Source organism: Carassius carassius, chromosome 30 (genome assembly GCF_963082965.1).
Source record: "Carassius carassius chromosome 30, fCarCar2.1, whole genome shotgun sequence".
Taxonomy (NCBI): domain Eukaryota; kingdom Metazoa; phylum Chordata; class Actinopteri; order Cypriniformes; family Cyprinidae; genus Carassius; species Carassius carassius.
In genome coordinates, this window is record NC_081784.1 from 15,510,044 (window position 1) to 15,527,013 (window position 16,970).

Below are 16,970 nucleotides of genomic sequence, written 5' to 3' on the forward strand. Positions count from 1 at the left end.
AATGCACTTAGCTGTTCCAGCGAGAGACATCTCCTCCCCACAACCAGCTAATGCAGCAAATGGTTGCACCTCACCTTATCAGCTCTCCTGGCCCAATAGTACCAGAAGAACACCAGCACCGGGTGTAGACTTAACAGGGGTAAGTGTGTATTATTATGTTGCTGCAGCATCACTGAGTGATTCAGTTACATTTTAAAGTAGAAGAAAGTGTCTAAGATGACAAAGCTTTAGATGTTTGAATTCATGTTGTTATTAGCTCCACATTTTTACTGCACTGAAATCTTAGTCTGTTCAGTTGGAATGTGTAAACATTTCCTTCCATGTGAGGAGGCACAGTGGTGCAGGAAATAAGAGTCATATGATAGCCAGATCCTGATCAGCAGAAAACAACAGAAACATGTTGAGTTTGTGACTGGATGTCTGGATGTAGGTCAGCAACTGTATGCAGCAGTATTAGCTTTAATTTTCTGCAACATTTTAGTTAGTTACGAATAAATAACAATAGGTATGCTAGTAGTTCAGTTAGACATGTTATGTTATGTATAGAAATGTTAACCACCCATCTATTGTCTTTATGTGTTCAGTGTATTCAGGGCTCACTGAGAAACAAGAGCTTCATCTTTGCCCTGAAAGGGTTGTGGAGCAGCAGTCATGTATTCCCCTCAGAGCCTCCACCGGTGGGGCATCACCCATAGTGAAAGTATGGAGCGTTTAGCTTACAGTCAAGGTAAGCTTCTAGAATTTATTTTACTAAAACTATACAAAGTATATAAGTTCTAGTTGTTTGCAACTGCAGACCTACCCTTTTGTAACTAGCTTTGCATAGTGACACCCTAGTCTACAAGGAGAAGAATCCTGACTCAGCACCAGTGAGGGGGCTGTCAGCATATGTTGTTAGTGTTCATTTTAAAGCGCAAGTTTGAATTCCTCAGTGTCAGAACTGTTAGATTAACACTTGCACTTAATAAAAAGAAGTTACATTTAATTTAAATAACTCAAAGTTAATAGTGGGATTTTTGTTTGAAACATACTTTGTGACTGCTAAAAAAGTATGCCCTGTCTATATAGTATAAATAAAATTAAGACAAACTACATCCACCAGGATCAGCACCAGTTGCATTGCATCACAGCCGTCACAACTCCTCTTCAACTATGGCTTTATGGGATATTATGCACACACCATAATTGGCAGAAGTATTCATCCGGGTACTTTTCGCCTACTGTTTATGAATACTGTGAATGCGGACATTTTTTCATCTATTTAAATTTGCATGCTACTAAATCTACATCAAAGAGAGACTTTTTCCTCTCAAAGAGTGTTTCCTAAGTTTTGTCTTTGAAAAGGGAATGCAGTCACTCACCGGGGAGAGACGTGAATGAGTCAGTGCATGATGGAGCGAACGAAGTCATTTTATTATAATGACCCCATACTCGCCCCCATTATTACAATAAACAATTATAATCTAAGAACTATTATGTGTTAAGACTGTTAACCAGTGATTATTTCAGTATTTTCTTAATGAAATACTATTGAAATAACAGTCCAGGACAATGTTTCATACAAGCAGTAGAGGGTAGTATATCCGTACTCTTCCACTAAATTACGTCTTTTTATCGTTATGACACCACCCCTTTGCTGCAGACGGATCGTGCAGGAGTGCTCGGGTGTAAACAAATCTACAATCTAGCCATTTGTTCTCTAGAGATACCATGATCATATGAATGCAAATCATACGTCGCCGTTGGGGCGTTGACAAGGACCATCACTGAGGAAAGCGCTTGAATCACGTCGTTAACTGTTTATCAATGCCGCTCAACACATCACCGCCGTGGTTGATATGTGAAGCGTTATCCTAAACTGTAAGCTATTTTCGTTAACGATGGCGACACCTGCAGAACAGGACCTTGTGTTGGCAGAAGCAGAGAGCAACAAAGAGAGAGCGCAAATGTTCGGTATCCTCCGATTGCAGGAGGATAAATCGGCCGCCGGTGAGAAAGTGAGCGCCGCTGCCATGAAAACTGGAGACGGGAGATGGCAGGCGCCCATATTCGCGTTAGCCAGAAAAGCGTCAGAAACCTTCTCGGGTGGCATTCACGTCTTGCCCAAAGTGACAGAGCCAAAAACATCGCCTTTTCCCGAAGAATGGGGTGCCAAGGGTAGGTTATGTATAACATTAAAGCCCGTGGTTGAGGTTGGGATTCAGTTGTTCAGATGCAGAGCCTACGTGTATGGCAAGCCGTGATAACATTTATTGCTTAAAACTAACTATAATCTGTTTTGTTTCTAGTAATTATTTTTAATGATATATATATATATATAGAGAGAGAGAGAGATACAATTCTGATTAATATCTATTCATTCAGTTGTTTTCACTATTATATATACATTTTCCACTAGACAGTAACCCAATAGTTTGCCATGCAACTAGGCCATTATTAGCTGCGTTTCCACTGTTTGGCAAAAACCTTGGGCCAAAGCCGGCCAGCTGGAGTGGTTATGAACAAAAGCGGAGTTTTATGAACAAGAGCGTCAGCGCCGCGGATCATTTCATAAAGCTAACATAACACCAGCATTAAAAAATTTTTAAAATAAGTTGAGCTCAAAATTCACTTTCAGTCAGCAGCGAGTGTTTCAAATAACTTGATCCGATGTGGATTATCACCATACAAGGCAGAAATATTTATAAGCGATGCAAAAGACTTTGCACTCAAGGCATTAACGTTACCATAGTAAACATGGTAAATGTGACCACTTGAAGAAATCAGACGTCATCTTATTAGTCTCTATCACAATCGTGTATTTATTTGGTAACATATTTTAGCTGTCATAAGACTCATCTCAAGAGTTAGCTAATTTTTGCTAATTGTTTTGTATATAGGCTGCTGTGACTACAAATAAACAGAAACAGACTCGACTGAATAAGCAGGCTATGTTCATAACGCTTTATTTCTGTGTGACATTTTCAATCCTGATGAATTAATTCATTATGATCAGTGTAGGCTATCACATTATAGTAAAACATTGATGCTTTTAGATTTAAATATTTAATAAAGCATGCAAACAAATGGCCGCTTTTATCATGTTCGTTCTGTGATCGCGCTAGTTCCAGTGACTTATTTCTTATTTTCTGATAACTTCTCTTTGTTGGTGAAATGATGGAGTTGCATGACGTTGTTCCTGAAAGGCATGTAAAGGGCGGGTTTGAGTGAAGCGCAGCAGAGCTTCTGGCCCGATGGTGGAAACGCAGTGCTATTTTGGCCTCGGTGTTACAGGTCCAAATCTATTAGACTAGAGTTGTTCCGATTCCGATACTAGTATCGGAAATATCTCTGATACCACAACAAATTCTGGCATCGGCATCGGCGAGTACATGAACCCATATACCGATCCGATACCATTTTCAAGACCTAGTTATGAACGCTAGCTTTGCCTAACCGCTGCACGGTTCTTCTTCGCTGCTCAGAATGCATTGCAAACACAGGACGATGTGCTGTAATGCCACAAGCAACCCCTGTTTAGAGCAGCGAAGAAGAAATGAAAACGCGTTAGCAGCACTGATCTATATATGACTGGATCGCTCATCGCGTTCTAAACTGCCAACAGACAGTGAAGCCGCTTCTATATTACAGATCAGTGGTTAGCAGTATGTCCGCTGTTTAGCAGTATTTCAGACTGGACCAACCAGACAGTAAAACGGCGACTAGGGATGCCACAAGTACTGGCACTTCACTACCAAGACGGTGCTGAAAATTTTAAAATGTGATGATACCAGCGTCTCTGTAGAACCGGTAGTAAGTTTGAGTATATTCGTTACCCGCAGCTGCGTTCAGTCGCTTCCGTGTTAGTCTAAGCGCAGGGCTCCAGACTGTAGCCGAATATATATACTAGTGTCTGTGAATATTAAACTGCAAAATACTATTTAAATATTACTCCTGCAAAGTCTACATGTCTGTGGGAGACGGGCGCAGATGCACGGGAGCTCGCTGTTTTGTGTCACTATATGAGGACATGAACGCATAAACCGTCACTTCATGAGAATTTAACGTTTCATTTGAGAAAACAGTCATATCATAAACACAGACACTCAAAGATCTTCATGGCGAGTAAATTGACAATATATTAAGCTACTGTTGTAGCCTACAGTAGATTTAGCTACGTCTCTATGTAGTAATAATACGTCTCTATTAATAATAATAATTATGCCTAGACGGTTGCTTGTTTTTTACTTGTTTTGTTGTAAAGAGATTATCTGATTAATATAGAATTTTTTATATTCCTAGACTTATTTGTTGCAGTTTTTTATACACTAATATTGTAAAACTAAAATACTAAAATACCTTTTTTAGTTTGCGGTGTTAGATTTTTGGCTGCATTTGAAGTTCTTTTTCGCTTAAGAAATTAAATAATATTACTGTCAAATTCATGTCAGATAATAAAAATACTGTAATAAATACAGTAGTTAACCATGTATTTGTTCATGTTTTATCAAGGGATAAGTCTGGAGCACACCATAAATTAATTCTAGAAATTTACACAGGGCTAGTAGTATATACAGCTGTATATACAGATACACACCCAGGTATCGGATCAGTACTCGGTATCGGCCGATACCCTGAGCCCAGGTATCGGAATCGGTATCGGGAAGAGAAAAAGGGTATCGGAACATCTCTATATTAGACCCACCCGGCCCGTTTAAAGCACTGGCTCACACTGGCCCGACAGTGGAAATGCAGCTATTGCTAGTAACAAATTGCACTTTTTTGCCATTGAATTCAGTTTGGATTTGTGCAGTTATGTATCAACTTTATGCTTTTGATTAGAAGGCCTATAGTAGTATAATTATTGCTAATAGTGATTACATTTTTACTAGTAAGAGATACTACTATTTCTGTAACTATATTGTTTAGTTACCTCTGACTATTAAAATAGTTATGTGTTCCTATTGTTACTTACTAGTGAGATTTTTAATTGAATTATAAAGTATACATTCAGACTAAACATAACAAAACACAACCAAAAAAAGCAATTGTGATCACTTGCCATTAATAAAATTGTCTCTAAGTTCTAAATAATAAGTACTAGTGTGTAATGAATAGTTACTAGTAAACTTGAAAAATATACTAGTAATGTACTGAATAATATTTACTAGTAAATGATAGTAAGAAAATATAGATACTAATTATATTAGCTTTAAGAAATTTGTTAAAATGGCTTGCCATGCAACATTTTCTGCATGATGTAATAATGGTATGATGTCATGAAGAGTGTGCCTTGTTGGTTTGTATTCATTTGTGCATCTAATAAATCTTGATGTTTTAAGACTACAAAGCACCAGTTCATCCATACAGTTACTGTAAATTCAATAATAGTAATAATAGTGAAAAATACTGAAAAGAAAGGAGAAATGCAAAATATATAAAGTTATTTACCCCAGAAGTCTGATAGAAAAAGGCCTCATTCATATAATATCCAAATAAATTGGAAATGGGAACCAGCTGATATAAGTGGGAAGTAGAGTACCACAGTGTCAATATACTTGCTAGACAGAGCCTGTCTGAATATATTTGCATAACGATTATTGTTTAGCCTGATGGTGAAAACAGGGTCCAGTGTATATCATTTGTGCAGTATTTGTTGTAGAAACACAAAACAAAGAAGTGAAATGCTGCTGTTAAGTACTGTTGAATGACAGTAGAGTCAAGACCAGTGAAAGCGCTTTAAGGGTTTGTTAAAATTTAAACTTAGCCATGCAAAGTGTGGTCACATGTTAGTTCTAAGGAAACAGCCAGAGGTTAAAGTGCAGTGATGAGTTTAGCTTGATTGTTGATATTCATTTTCATCTTCTACTACTGTAAGATATTGATTTTAGCGATAATGCTATCATTTTTGGATAAAGTAGTCTATGGGCTTTGTGTCTTCTAGCCTTTCGAGATCCAATGGCAATGGAACGAGCAAACTTGCTTAATATGGCTAAGCTCAGCATCAAAGGCCTGATCGAGTCGGCTCTGAGCTTTGGACGAACTCTGGACTCTGACTATCCGCCTCTGCAACAGTTCTTTGTTGTCATGGAGCACTGCCTGAAGCACGGTCTCAAAGGTACAGTATGTTCAACCATCACCAAACAGCCAGCCACAGAGAAACAACTGTTAACAACAACTGTATACAAAACATCATAATCATTCAAAGTTATTATATGCTCGTTTTTTGTTTTTTGGTAGAATAGCTGATTTGGTGTTAAACATTATCTGTTATCAATATCTTTTATATATTTCCTATAGGCATATGCTAGTGTTATTCTTAGGCATCAGACAGACAGCAGCCACTGTTATGCTAGGCTTTTTTATAGGAAAATAAAACGAGGAAATGCTTTTATTAATCATTCTCAGATGACAGATCCTTCTGAAGTTCTCGTCCAGTGAGCCAGTGCTGCAACAAAATTTGAATACTATTTTGAGTGTTTAATCGAAGCGTTTGCATACTCTGTATTACATACAGTGACCCTGAGCTGTTTAACAAACACGTTTGTCTCCATCTCCCAGTGAAGAAATCATTTCTTGGATACAACAAGTCATTGTGGGGGCCTCTGGAGATGGTTGAGAAGCTCTGCCCAGAAGCAGGCGAAATCGCAGCCAGTGTACGAGACCTTCCCGGCCTTAAGTATGTTCAGTTCACAATATTTGGCCTTACTGCTACATTGATTACTTTGCACGCAATGCTTTAAGTGCTTCAATTTTGTTTAGATCTTTCAAATACACTAATATAAAAGCAATCAGGCCCGCTAATATATATATATATATATATACACATGCTTTCTCACAGTCATTTTTCATTGCATTAAGAAATGTGACATTCAGAATAGGGAAGTGCAAATTTCAGTTCTAGTTCCCTGACAAAACTGAAACTTGCAACTGCAAGTAAAGGCTATTTCCAGAATTATGCATATCACTATCTGTCTGACTTTCTTTCTCACTGTATATCTCTCTATCTATGATTTGTAAATCAACCTGAATGTGTTTGTTAGGACACCTCTGGGCAGAGCCAGAGCATGGCTAAGGTTGGCATTGATGCAGAAGAAATTAGCGGATTATCTACGTCTCCTCATCACCAGGAAAGATATACTTAGGTTAGTATTTTCCCTTCCAGCACCTGTAATTCATTCTTTCTTCCTTCATCACAACAGTTGTGGTGGAGAATTAGTTATTAGAGAAGTGATAACATGTGTCTGAGACAAACTAGTGTTTCCTGCTAAGGTCATCAGAGTGCAGTGAACAGTGCTGGCTAGAGGGTGTGCATCACTTGTAGCCATCTAAAGAACTCTTTCTGCTGCTACTGCCTGAGATTTAAAATACACTCTACCAGTCAAAAGTTTGTGGCTAGTAAGTCTTTTCAGATGACTTTGAAAGAGGTCTCTTATGCCCACTAAGGTTTCATTTATTTGATAAAAATTAAAAACATTATTATTGTGAAGTATTACATTTTTAAAAAACTGTTTTCAATTGTAATATATTTTAAGTGTAATTTATTCCTGTGATGGGAATGCTGAATTTTCATCACTGCAGTCTTCAGCGTCACATGATCCTTCAGAAATCATTCTAATTGGTTAATTTGTTTCTTAGTAAACATTTATTTTATTTTATTATTTTATTTATTCAGAATTAACATGATCAATGTACACAGTGTGCTTTCCTAAAGGAAACAGAAATACAGTAATTTAACAGCAAGTCTTTAAAATATTGCATGACTTGAGTTTTGCTTAAAATAAACTACAGAAACAACTCCAAAGATGATAAATATACATGCATAAAGAAACCCAAAATAAAAAATAAATAATTTAAATAAATAGATAAAATAATAATAATAGAAAACATTTCTTATAATTATCATCAATGTTGAAAACATTTGTGCTGCTTTATATTTTTGTGGAAATCATAAAATATTTTTTTTCAGGATTCTTTGATGAAAAGAAAGTTCTTGGGGAATAAAAGTGTTAATTTAAAAAATAAAATCGAATTGACCCTAAATATTTAAATGATACTAGGGATGTAACGATCTACTGAACTCACGATTCAATTCACAATTTTGACTTGATCTCACAATTCACATAAATTAAATTCATACAGTAAATGAAACGTTGTAATTTTATTAGGATAATGCTGGATGTTTCTTTGTAAAAATTAAAATATAAAAAAATGTAATTGAAATTTTAAAACAAACCCCAAATCAAACAAGTTGCACAAATAAAATAAATATCTTAATATAAACAAACTAAAAGGCTTTGTCTGTGCCTTTTCCATTTAAAATTAGAGACAACCACTGGCTTTTAATCATGATCCAACTAAAGATGCAGCATACATGCAGCATGAGTAGTTTTAATTCTAAATTAGACTGAATAATTTCGAAATTTGAAGCAAAAAAAAAATAAAGAATGTTCTGACTTTATTATTGGGAAACTGTACTACATAAAACATATCTGATGAACTGAATGAGATGCAGATTCACTCTTTGACAGCAGGTGGCGCTTTTCCTGGGTTCAGCTAGTGTTTCCTGGGTTACCGCTAGCTGCCCTAGTGAACACTAATGTGCATTTTCAGAGGCAAGATGGAAAAAAAAAAAACCCCATAGACTTTTCTAAAGACATTCAGTTCCCCTCAGAGATACATTCAAATAAACGTCTACTCCAATAATAATTGATAAATGTCAAAGCATTTGTGTGTGTGTGTGTGTGTTGGTGAATTTGCAGTGAGTTCTATGAGAACTCGGCAGTGATGCTGGAGGAGGAGGGAGCTGTCATCGTTGGTCTCCTGGTGGGACTGAACGTCATAGATGCCAACTTATGTGTGAAGGGCGAGGACCTCGATACACAAGTATGAGCGTTGTGTATTGGCCATTTTTAATAACCTGCTGTCTAGCGTCTGTCTGAGAAATATTAATACCTCGTATTGGAATCTACAGGTTGGTGTAATAGACTTCTCCATGTACTTGAAAAATGACATTGATGATGACTACAGAAGTGAAGAAAGGTTGAAAGTACACTCGGACGATAACTGATCACATTAAATCATTATAATAACCTTGATGTATTATGCTGTTCGAATAATCTTGATTGTGTTTTGAATAGAAATGGACAAATTTCTGCTATTTTGGATCAGAAGAACTATGTTGAAGAATTAAACAGGCAGCTGAAGTAAGTTCATGTTTTTTCTGAAACTTTTGTGGTATATTTAGGATGTGATTGTGGCTTCTAAAAACAGATTAATCTGTGAAAGCCCTTTAAAACTTCGATATGAGCGTTTATGATTTTTATCTAAAACGTTGTCTTGGTCGAAGTTCTTCAGTTCAAGGCTTACAGGGACGTGTGGAGTCCTTAGAAAAATCCAACTCCAAACTCATCGAAGAGGTACTGTTTGATTTCAGAAGAATAAGTCTCATCTGTGAAATAGTTATGTTCTATACTAACTTGTTGCTGTCATCTTTTTTTATTGCAGTTGGCAATTGCGAAAAACAACATAATTAAATTACAGGAAGAGAACCACCAACTCAGAACAGAAAATTCAGTCATTCTTATGAAAGCACAACAGCGTCTTGAGGTATTATTGAGTGTTTTTGTTTTGTGTGTTTGTATTTATGTTTAAAGCAATAAAAAAAAATTATAAACGTGTGAAAAATGTGATCTGTAAAAATATTTACATTTAAAAAAAATTCTCTGTACTTTTTCCCCTAACACCCCTTTCCTTTCGGAACCCTAGTTTTACGCGATAATAATTAAAGGATTTCATAAATCAATGTGCAAGCCAAATACAATATTCATTATATATTATAATTGCTGTATACTGTACAAGCACTGTACTCTATTCAGATTGCAGAAGGAGATTTGAGCTGTGAGCTTGACACGTACAAGCAATCAAGGCAGGGCCTGGATGAAATGTTCAATGAGGCAAGACGCCAACTCAAAGAGGAATGTCAACTCAGGCAGGTCTGTGTTCATATAAAAATAGGAACCTGCTATTCAGATTGTGCGGTGGCACTCAGTGGAGGTCAAACCTGTTTTTAAATGTATTTGTGCTCAAGGATGTGGAGAACGAGCTGGTTGTGCAGGTGAGCATGAAGCAGGAGATGGAAATGGCCATGAAGCTGTTAGAAAAGGACATCCATGAAAAGCAAGACACTCTGATTGGACTTCGGCACCAATTAGATGAAGTTAAAGCCATCAATGTGGAGATGTACCAAAAAATGCAGGTATATAACATCTTTTGTTGAGTGTTCTTCACAATTTGTGGTTAGAATATGTTGTAATCAAGCTATTTAATCATCAACAGTCTTCAGATGACAACATGAGACAAAAAAACGACATGATCGCACGGTTAGAGGAGAAGACCAATCAGATAACGGCGACTATGAAACAACTAGAACAAAGGTGAGAAGCAGTTCCTAATTTATTTAGAATCATGTCGAGCATTACGTTTAGTCATCATACTCCTGAAGTGCATTCAGAATGTTTTCAGTTGTTTTCGAATGTTTGAATTGTTTATTTGAATTTAATTAGAATATTTAGTTTAGCCTGGTTTTTAATCTTGTAATTATATGATTTGTGTAAAAACTTTACATTTTTGGCCAGTTTTTTTTTTGAGATTCGGAGAAAATCAGATTTTTGTCTGCAGGAAGTAGCATATGTACAGTATACTACTATTCAAATGTTTGAGGTCAGTGAGTTTTTGTTCTTCAAGCAAGGGCACATTAACATGATCAAAAGTTACAGTAGACCCGTTTATAATGTTACAAAAGAGTTCTATTTCAAGTAAATGCTGCTCTTATGAACTTGCTACAAAAAAAAGTCTGGAATGATTTCTTAAGGATGAAGACTGGAGCAATGATTGCTGAAAATTCAGCTTTGCCTTCACAGGAATAAAATACATAAAATACTGACTTGAAAAATCTTACCAACCCCCAACTTTTGAATGCTAGTGTACCAGTGTAAATGCATTTCAGAATATGATATCTGCTTTTAAAGCCTAAATCAAATTAGCGTGCATTGATGGTGTCCAAACCAAAAGTGCTTTTGTTTCATCAGTAGAATCAGTTTTCAGAGGGGCTAGAAGTGTCAGATACCTGATAGCATGCAAAGGATTTTGCATGCATGTATTCTGAAGGCACATTGAATGGCTTTCTCTCATCTAACCGCTCATCCTTTAGCATTTGTGTTATTTTCTTGTGGTGACGTAGTGCCGTCATGTCCATTTCTCTGTCCACATGAATCATCCTTCCCTTTCTTCTGTTGATTTACCGCCATCGTATTTCTGATGTTTTATGACTGCACTGCTTAACAAGTTCTTAAAGCCTTGGGATGAATTTGAAATTCACTGATATTTACATCCTCTTTCCCTTTTTGTTCCCCTTTTCATTTCTTTTTTCTTTTCTTTTCCATTCCTCTAATTCCATGTTTTTCCTCGATCAACAAATAGTGACAAAGACCTACTCAGCCAGACAAGAACTCTTGCTATGTCATTTGTAAAATGCGCTAGCACAGACACCGAGCACCAGTACAAACTTGTCAAAGATATTTCCTTCTGATATTAAGATAAATTTGCTCTTTATTACTCAGAGCTAGTTGTATGGCAATATGCAGTGTTCTTAAAAGTGATGAGTTGATCATTCTTCACTAGCCCCCTTTTAAGTTTTACTTGATGATGGTCACTGTTTTTCCACATACTATTTAGTGAGCGAATCTTTCTTGTGGTTCTGTAGCATAAATATTTACCTGTAACGTTTAACAGTCAAACAAACCACAAATATGACGTGTCTTTTATCACAGCCTTCAATAAATTTGATGTTTTCAACTACTCGTGACTGTTTACTTTGTGAATTATTTGACAAAAAAACACGTTAGAAAATCAAAGTATCCTCGACCCTTATGAAATTGCCAACTCTTTTCAACTTTCTGGCTTTTCCCGCAGCGCATTTCTGTCGTCTGGCTCTGTATTTGTTCCCGCTCTATTGTGGCTGTTGAATTATGGCCATCATTTTATTTTGTTTCCCATTTGTTCCAATACATTCCCGCCCATTCCATTACATTCTGAGCCGTAGTTTTACCCAGTTGGTTTGAATTACACCAGATTGCAGGATGCCGAGAGGGAACGTGTCAGTGCCGAAGATGGGGTGCGCAAATTCAAGCAGGACTTCACAAACAAAGCTGACAGTCTCCTAAAGCAGATTGCCCAGAGAGAGAAACAAATGTAAGTTTTGCAATGGCTATGAATTTGTATCACAATATCCCATTAATGCTGGAGTGGAAAATTAGGATAATTGGCACTTTTTGTTCAGGATGCAGCTGGAAACAGACTTGAAAATAGAGAGGGACTGGCGGCAGACGTTACAGGATGAATTAGAAAGAGAACGAGAGACCATCGCACAACTCGCTACCGAAGCACAGCAAATCAACGGACTCAAAAAAGTACGATGAATTTCTCATCTCAACAATGGCGAGGGAGAGAAATGTAATGACCATTAAGTCCACAATACATCTGTATGAGGACTAATGTGTTTGTGTCATTGAAATGCCTCTTCATGGATGTTTTCGTTGTGGTGAAAGCCAAACATCCTGTCTTGGGCTCTGATGTGTCCTTGTGTCTTGTCAGGAGTTTCACAGGTTGCAGGAAGAGAATACGCAGCTGAAGGGAATTTGTGAAGAGCAGGAACAGGCGCTGGAGGAGCTGGGCTGCAAACTCAGAGAGTATGTAGGATTTATATACAAATGCCATTTGGGAGCCTTCAAATCATGTCATTCTTTTACTGATAACACATATTTTTCTTGTTTAGGTCAAAGTTGAAAATTGAAGATATAAAAGAAGCCAACAAAGCACTTCAGGTTTGAAACATTGAGATAAACAAAAAAAAGTGCCTGGAACATGTTTGTGGATATGAACTATGATATATATCAATGTACCATCTGAAACCATCACGGTGCTTTTTTTTTTTTTCTAAGAACATTTTCAGTTTCTTGAGTAATTTAACTTGATCATATTAATAAACAATTGATTTCAGGGTGGACAGGTTTGGCTGAAGGACAAAGACGCTACGAATTGCAAGCTTTGTGAGAAGGAGTTTTCAATCTCCAGGAGAAAGGTCAGTATCAAATTGTAATGCACAGCGGTGTCTCTTTCACAGCTTGCTGTCCAATCTCACACATCCACACAAATTCAACTGCTCTAAATTAAGAAATTCACTGGCACAAAGACCGTACTGGATTTAAGACTTGAAAACATGTCCAAATCAGGATTAGATGAAGCCTGAATAAAGGACTTGAGTTGGCAAGTGGTGGTCTGTACTGTTGAAGACGGCATGAAATGAAAAGTTTTCTAAATCACTGTGAAGGGTCTATCATCTATGCATGTTTAACTTTTTGGGACATCCCAATATTTAATTAAAATGTCATTACTTGATCCTCCAGTGAAACGACAGCCTTCTTTCTGGTGATGCATGCCAGACCTATACAAACATTTTAAGTTGTGTTCCAATTCAGAGGCTGCATCCTTTGAAGGCTGCATTAACAAAACAAAGCTGTCCCATTTCAAAGTCTCAAATATGACCTTGAATTGAGTTCTTTTTTTCCCGATCTATGAAGGATGTAATGCGGCCTTGCCTAGACAGATGACAGGACTTTCAAAATTGCAGATTACAACACTTTTAAATGTTAATATTTGGTGTTAACTTACTCAAATATCTAATGAAACAAATGTAAAAATTATTAATTTTTTTTTAAAGCAGTTCAAATGTTGACATATCTTACCAAGATGTGATTTTATTGGTAGTTTATTCTTAGTATATGATGGACCAAGGTGAACATATTTAGACAGGTTGTGTACCCTGGTTTGTTTTCAGACAGTTGAATATTATTTTTATAATAGTCCTGGACCTGGCACTCATCAAATGCGGCCTTCATAGTTGCTAGGCAACAAGAACAATCTTCTGAAGGCTAGACTTTTCCATTTAACAACATTCAGTTCAACCTTTGTGGACTTAGGATGCAGCCCCTTTCAGTCATGTGACTGGCTCGAAGAGCTGGAGGGCAAAACATTCATAGAACTGCAGCACAATCCTTTCAAATTTCCATCTGTTTCACAGCCGCAAGTATTTACATAACCTTTCAAAAGAATAAAACAAAAGTTTGTGAACAAAATTCAAGTTTGGCAATTTCAATCCATATTAAGCATTTCAATCATTAAACAGTGTGACAAGCATTGTAAAAACACTTAAAACAGTAATATTAAAAGAACAAATTCAGTAAACACTATATTAATGATGCATAGTTTACATAGGCAAGCAGAAGAGGTCGTAATATGAACTGGTTCAGTGTTTTCCTTATAATGATTTTCTATGGGAAACCATTTAACATGAAACTTTGCACATTGTGTTTATATTCTGAGTTCATTTTTAACTGTAAGTTTTTACAGAATTTCACATTTTAATATCTGCATTTTACTACATTACTACTTAATGCAAACTGTGTAAAAATAACTGGTGGTCAGTGGAGAAAAGCCTTGTTTTGCTCTCCAGGTGGGCGTTCCTATTAGTGTGTGACGTCACGTGAAAACTGTCCGTTGGGACCGGTTGGGACACAGATTTAAAGGGGTCATATGATGTTGCTAAAAAGAAACATTATTTTGTGTATTTGGTGTAATCAAATGGGTTTATGCGGTTTAAGTTTCAACTCAAAACACATTATTTTCCACATACTGTACATTATTATTTCTCCTCTGTGCCGTGTTAGAACAAACTTGTTTAGGAGGGCGTGGTTGACTCTTTTCTTTTATAAAGAATATCTCTTTGGATTTGAGACTTTAGTCTTTTGCAACAGATCTTCTTCATTTAACAAGAGTTTGTAACACTCCAAAGAGAAAGGAAAACTTGAAATCGAATCATGTCCCCTTTAATATGCCTAAACCCTGCCCCTTTTCATACAATTAATTGCAAGCTGATATTCATATCTGCATCCATGCTGAGCATTTTTTCTTTCTTTCTGCATTGATAATTTATTTCACTTGGATGCATGTCATAATACAGGAAAAAAAAATATATGTTACTACTTCTGTTTTATCTTTAAATGGGACCTTACTCTAAAAAATTCGGATTTATATATTTAACTCCCATGAAAAACAATTAAAGGGAAATTCCCTAGAGCAACTGTTTGGATGAATCCCAAAATATCAGTTGTGAAGATTCCATTGAGTCATTTAGAGTCCAATCCAAACCAAAAGACAACAGGCCCTTTAATTGAAAGCTCTTTTCTTTGTCTTTGTTTGAACAGCACCACTGCAGGAACTGTGGGGAGATCTTCTGCAACGCCTGCTCAGATAATGAGCTGCCGCTCCCCGCTTCACCCAAACCCGTGAGAGTCTGCGACACCTGCCATGCTCTGCTCCTCCAGCGCTGCTCCTCCAATGCCACGTAAGATAGAAATGACAGCACATCGTAACAAGGGCCAAAATCAGACTGTGCTGTCCCGCATAGTCAAAGTGACCAAAATGGATGCACCCGTTTCTCTGTGTTTGAAGTTTACATTTCACATAGGATAAAGCCTGTTGCCTCAGAGAAGACTTAATGGCACTTGTGCAGATGGCCAATGCAGTGTTTGTCACAGAGCGTCTAATGAAAGAAATGAGTTTACAAAGAATTAATGACTGAGTGCCTCCATCTGGGCTGCAAGTAGACTGATTTAGATTATTTATACAGTACTAGTACAACACTCCCATGCAGTGTATACTTTTGATATGTAAGGGTGAACAGGTTTCATTCCTCAAGATTCAAAAGTTACAAATGCAATTACTTAAAGGGATATCATTTCTTAAACAATTATATTTCAAATCCATAACCTTAGATTCATATGTGCCTGTATAACAAGCCAAACTGACAAATAAGGATTTGAAATGTTTCCCTGAATCTAGAAGGGCAAAAACCTTATGTATATGTAAGTAGAATATTGTCAGTGCTGCTAGGGAATGACTGAGGTGTTCATGTCAGAAAGCACAGAAATAATGTTCTGAATATGGTGTTCAGGTTTCTTGTCTGCAAATGGTATTAGTTTCACAATTACAGATTTACCTTGGTACAGAACCGGAACACTACTCATTTTGAGGATCTGTGCTAACGTTTGTCTGGATAATTACTCAAATACAACTGTTGACTTAAATGTAAAGTTTATGTATGAAACTATACATAGCCTTAAACCATTAAAATTGATTATAGTTCTACTTTTCGTGTGATGGATTTTGCATTTAGGTGCCACAGTACACACACAATTGTTCAAAGGTTTGGGGTCAGAACAGTTAGTTTTGTTTGATTGTTTTGAAAGAAATTGTTTTATTCAGCAAATATGCATCAACTCTTCGATGTAAACCTAAGTTGCTTCAGTCCAGTGATCGATCATCTTGATAATATAATATTGAAAATATAAAAGTTAATGTTATGGTTACTTTATAAAAATCAGTAAAGATTTCCTTTTACCTCCTTATACACACTATCATTCAGATGACAGAATGCATGTGGAAGACTGAATATTAGGCAGTGCAACTGTTTTTAACATTCATAAAAACAAGAAATGTTTCTTGAGCATATAAGCATATTAGAATTATTTCTAAAGGATCATGTGAAACTGAAGACTGAAGTAATGGCTGCTGAAAATTCAGCCTTGCCATCACAGGAATAAATCCATTTTATTATTTAAATTGTAACAATGCTTAAATTGTTATTTCATAATATTACCGTTTTATAGTATTTTTAATCAAGTAAATGTAGCCAAAACATTTTTTAAATCCTACTGATCCTAAAGTTTTACATGGTAATGAACAAACGCAAGGCTAGTACACAAATCTTCCTGTGCTTTGAAAACCATGATATATGAATGGACTGATGCCATATGTTTCCTCTAGCTTTGACCAACAGCAAGATATCACGCTTTATTCTTACATTACAGTGG

The 16,970-nt window shown here is 36.5% G+C and overlaps 1 protein-coding gene across 3 annotated transcripts; it reads left to right on the top strand.

Moving 5' to 3' along the window:
- LOC132110744 (RUN and FYVE domain-containing protein 2-like) lies at positions 1-16,243 on the top strand. 3 transcript variants are annotated; one of them, XM_059517603.1, is made up of 19 exons: positions 1-139; positions 585-727; positions 5,924-6,097; positions 6,541-6,658; positions 7,023-7,124; positions 8,742-8,865; positions 8,954-9,021; positions 9,120-9,185; positions 9,329-9,398; positions 9,487-9,588; positions 9,858-9,974; positions 10,070-10,237; positions 10,318-10,415; positions 12,112-12,231; positions 12,320-12,449; positions 12,634-12,728; positions 12,815-12,863; positions 13,040-13,120; positions 15,303-16,243. In XM_059517603.1, exons 2-19 carry the CDS (start codon positions 652-654, stop codon positions 15,444-15,446), a joined length of 1,902 nt encoding a protein of 633 aa, XP_059373586.1. In that variant the 5' UTR covers positions 1-139; positions 585-651; the 3' UTR covers positions 15,447-16,243. The 3 variants fall into 3 exon arrangements, with proteins under 3 accessions (XP_059373586.1, XP_059373585.1, XP_059373587.1); XM_059517602.1 differs by lacking the exons at positions 1-139; positions 585-727 and adding an exon at positions 1,612-2,157; XM_059517604.1 differs by lacking the exons at positions 1-139; positions 585-727; positions 12,112-12,231; ... (3 more) ...; positions 13,040-13,120; positions 15,303-16,243 and adding exons at positions 1,612-2,157; positions 11,461-11,838.
- Positions 16,244-16,970: the final 727 nt, after the last annotated feature.

Bases quoted from the DNA above. Each gene is read 5' to 3' on its own strand.
- LOC132110744 (XM_059517602.1), top strand. From the start codon at position 1,881: ATGGCGACACCTGCAGAACAGGACCTTGTGTTGGCAGAAGCAGAGAGC. The intron at 7,125-8,741 runs GTTAGTATTTTC...GTGAATTTGCAG, and splicing joins ACCAGGAAAGATATACTTAG to TGAGTTCTATGAGAACTCGG. The intron at 12,450-12,633 runs GTACGATGAATT...GTGTCTTGTCAG, and splicing joins AAATCAACGGACTCAAAAAA to GAGTTTCACAGGTTGCAGGA.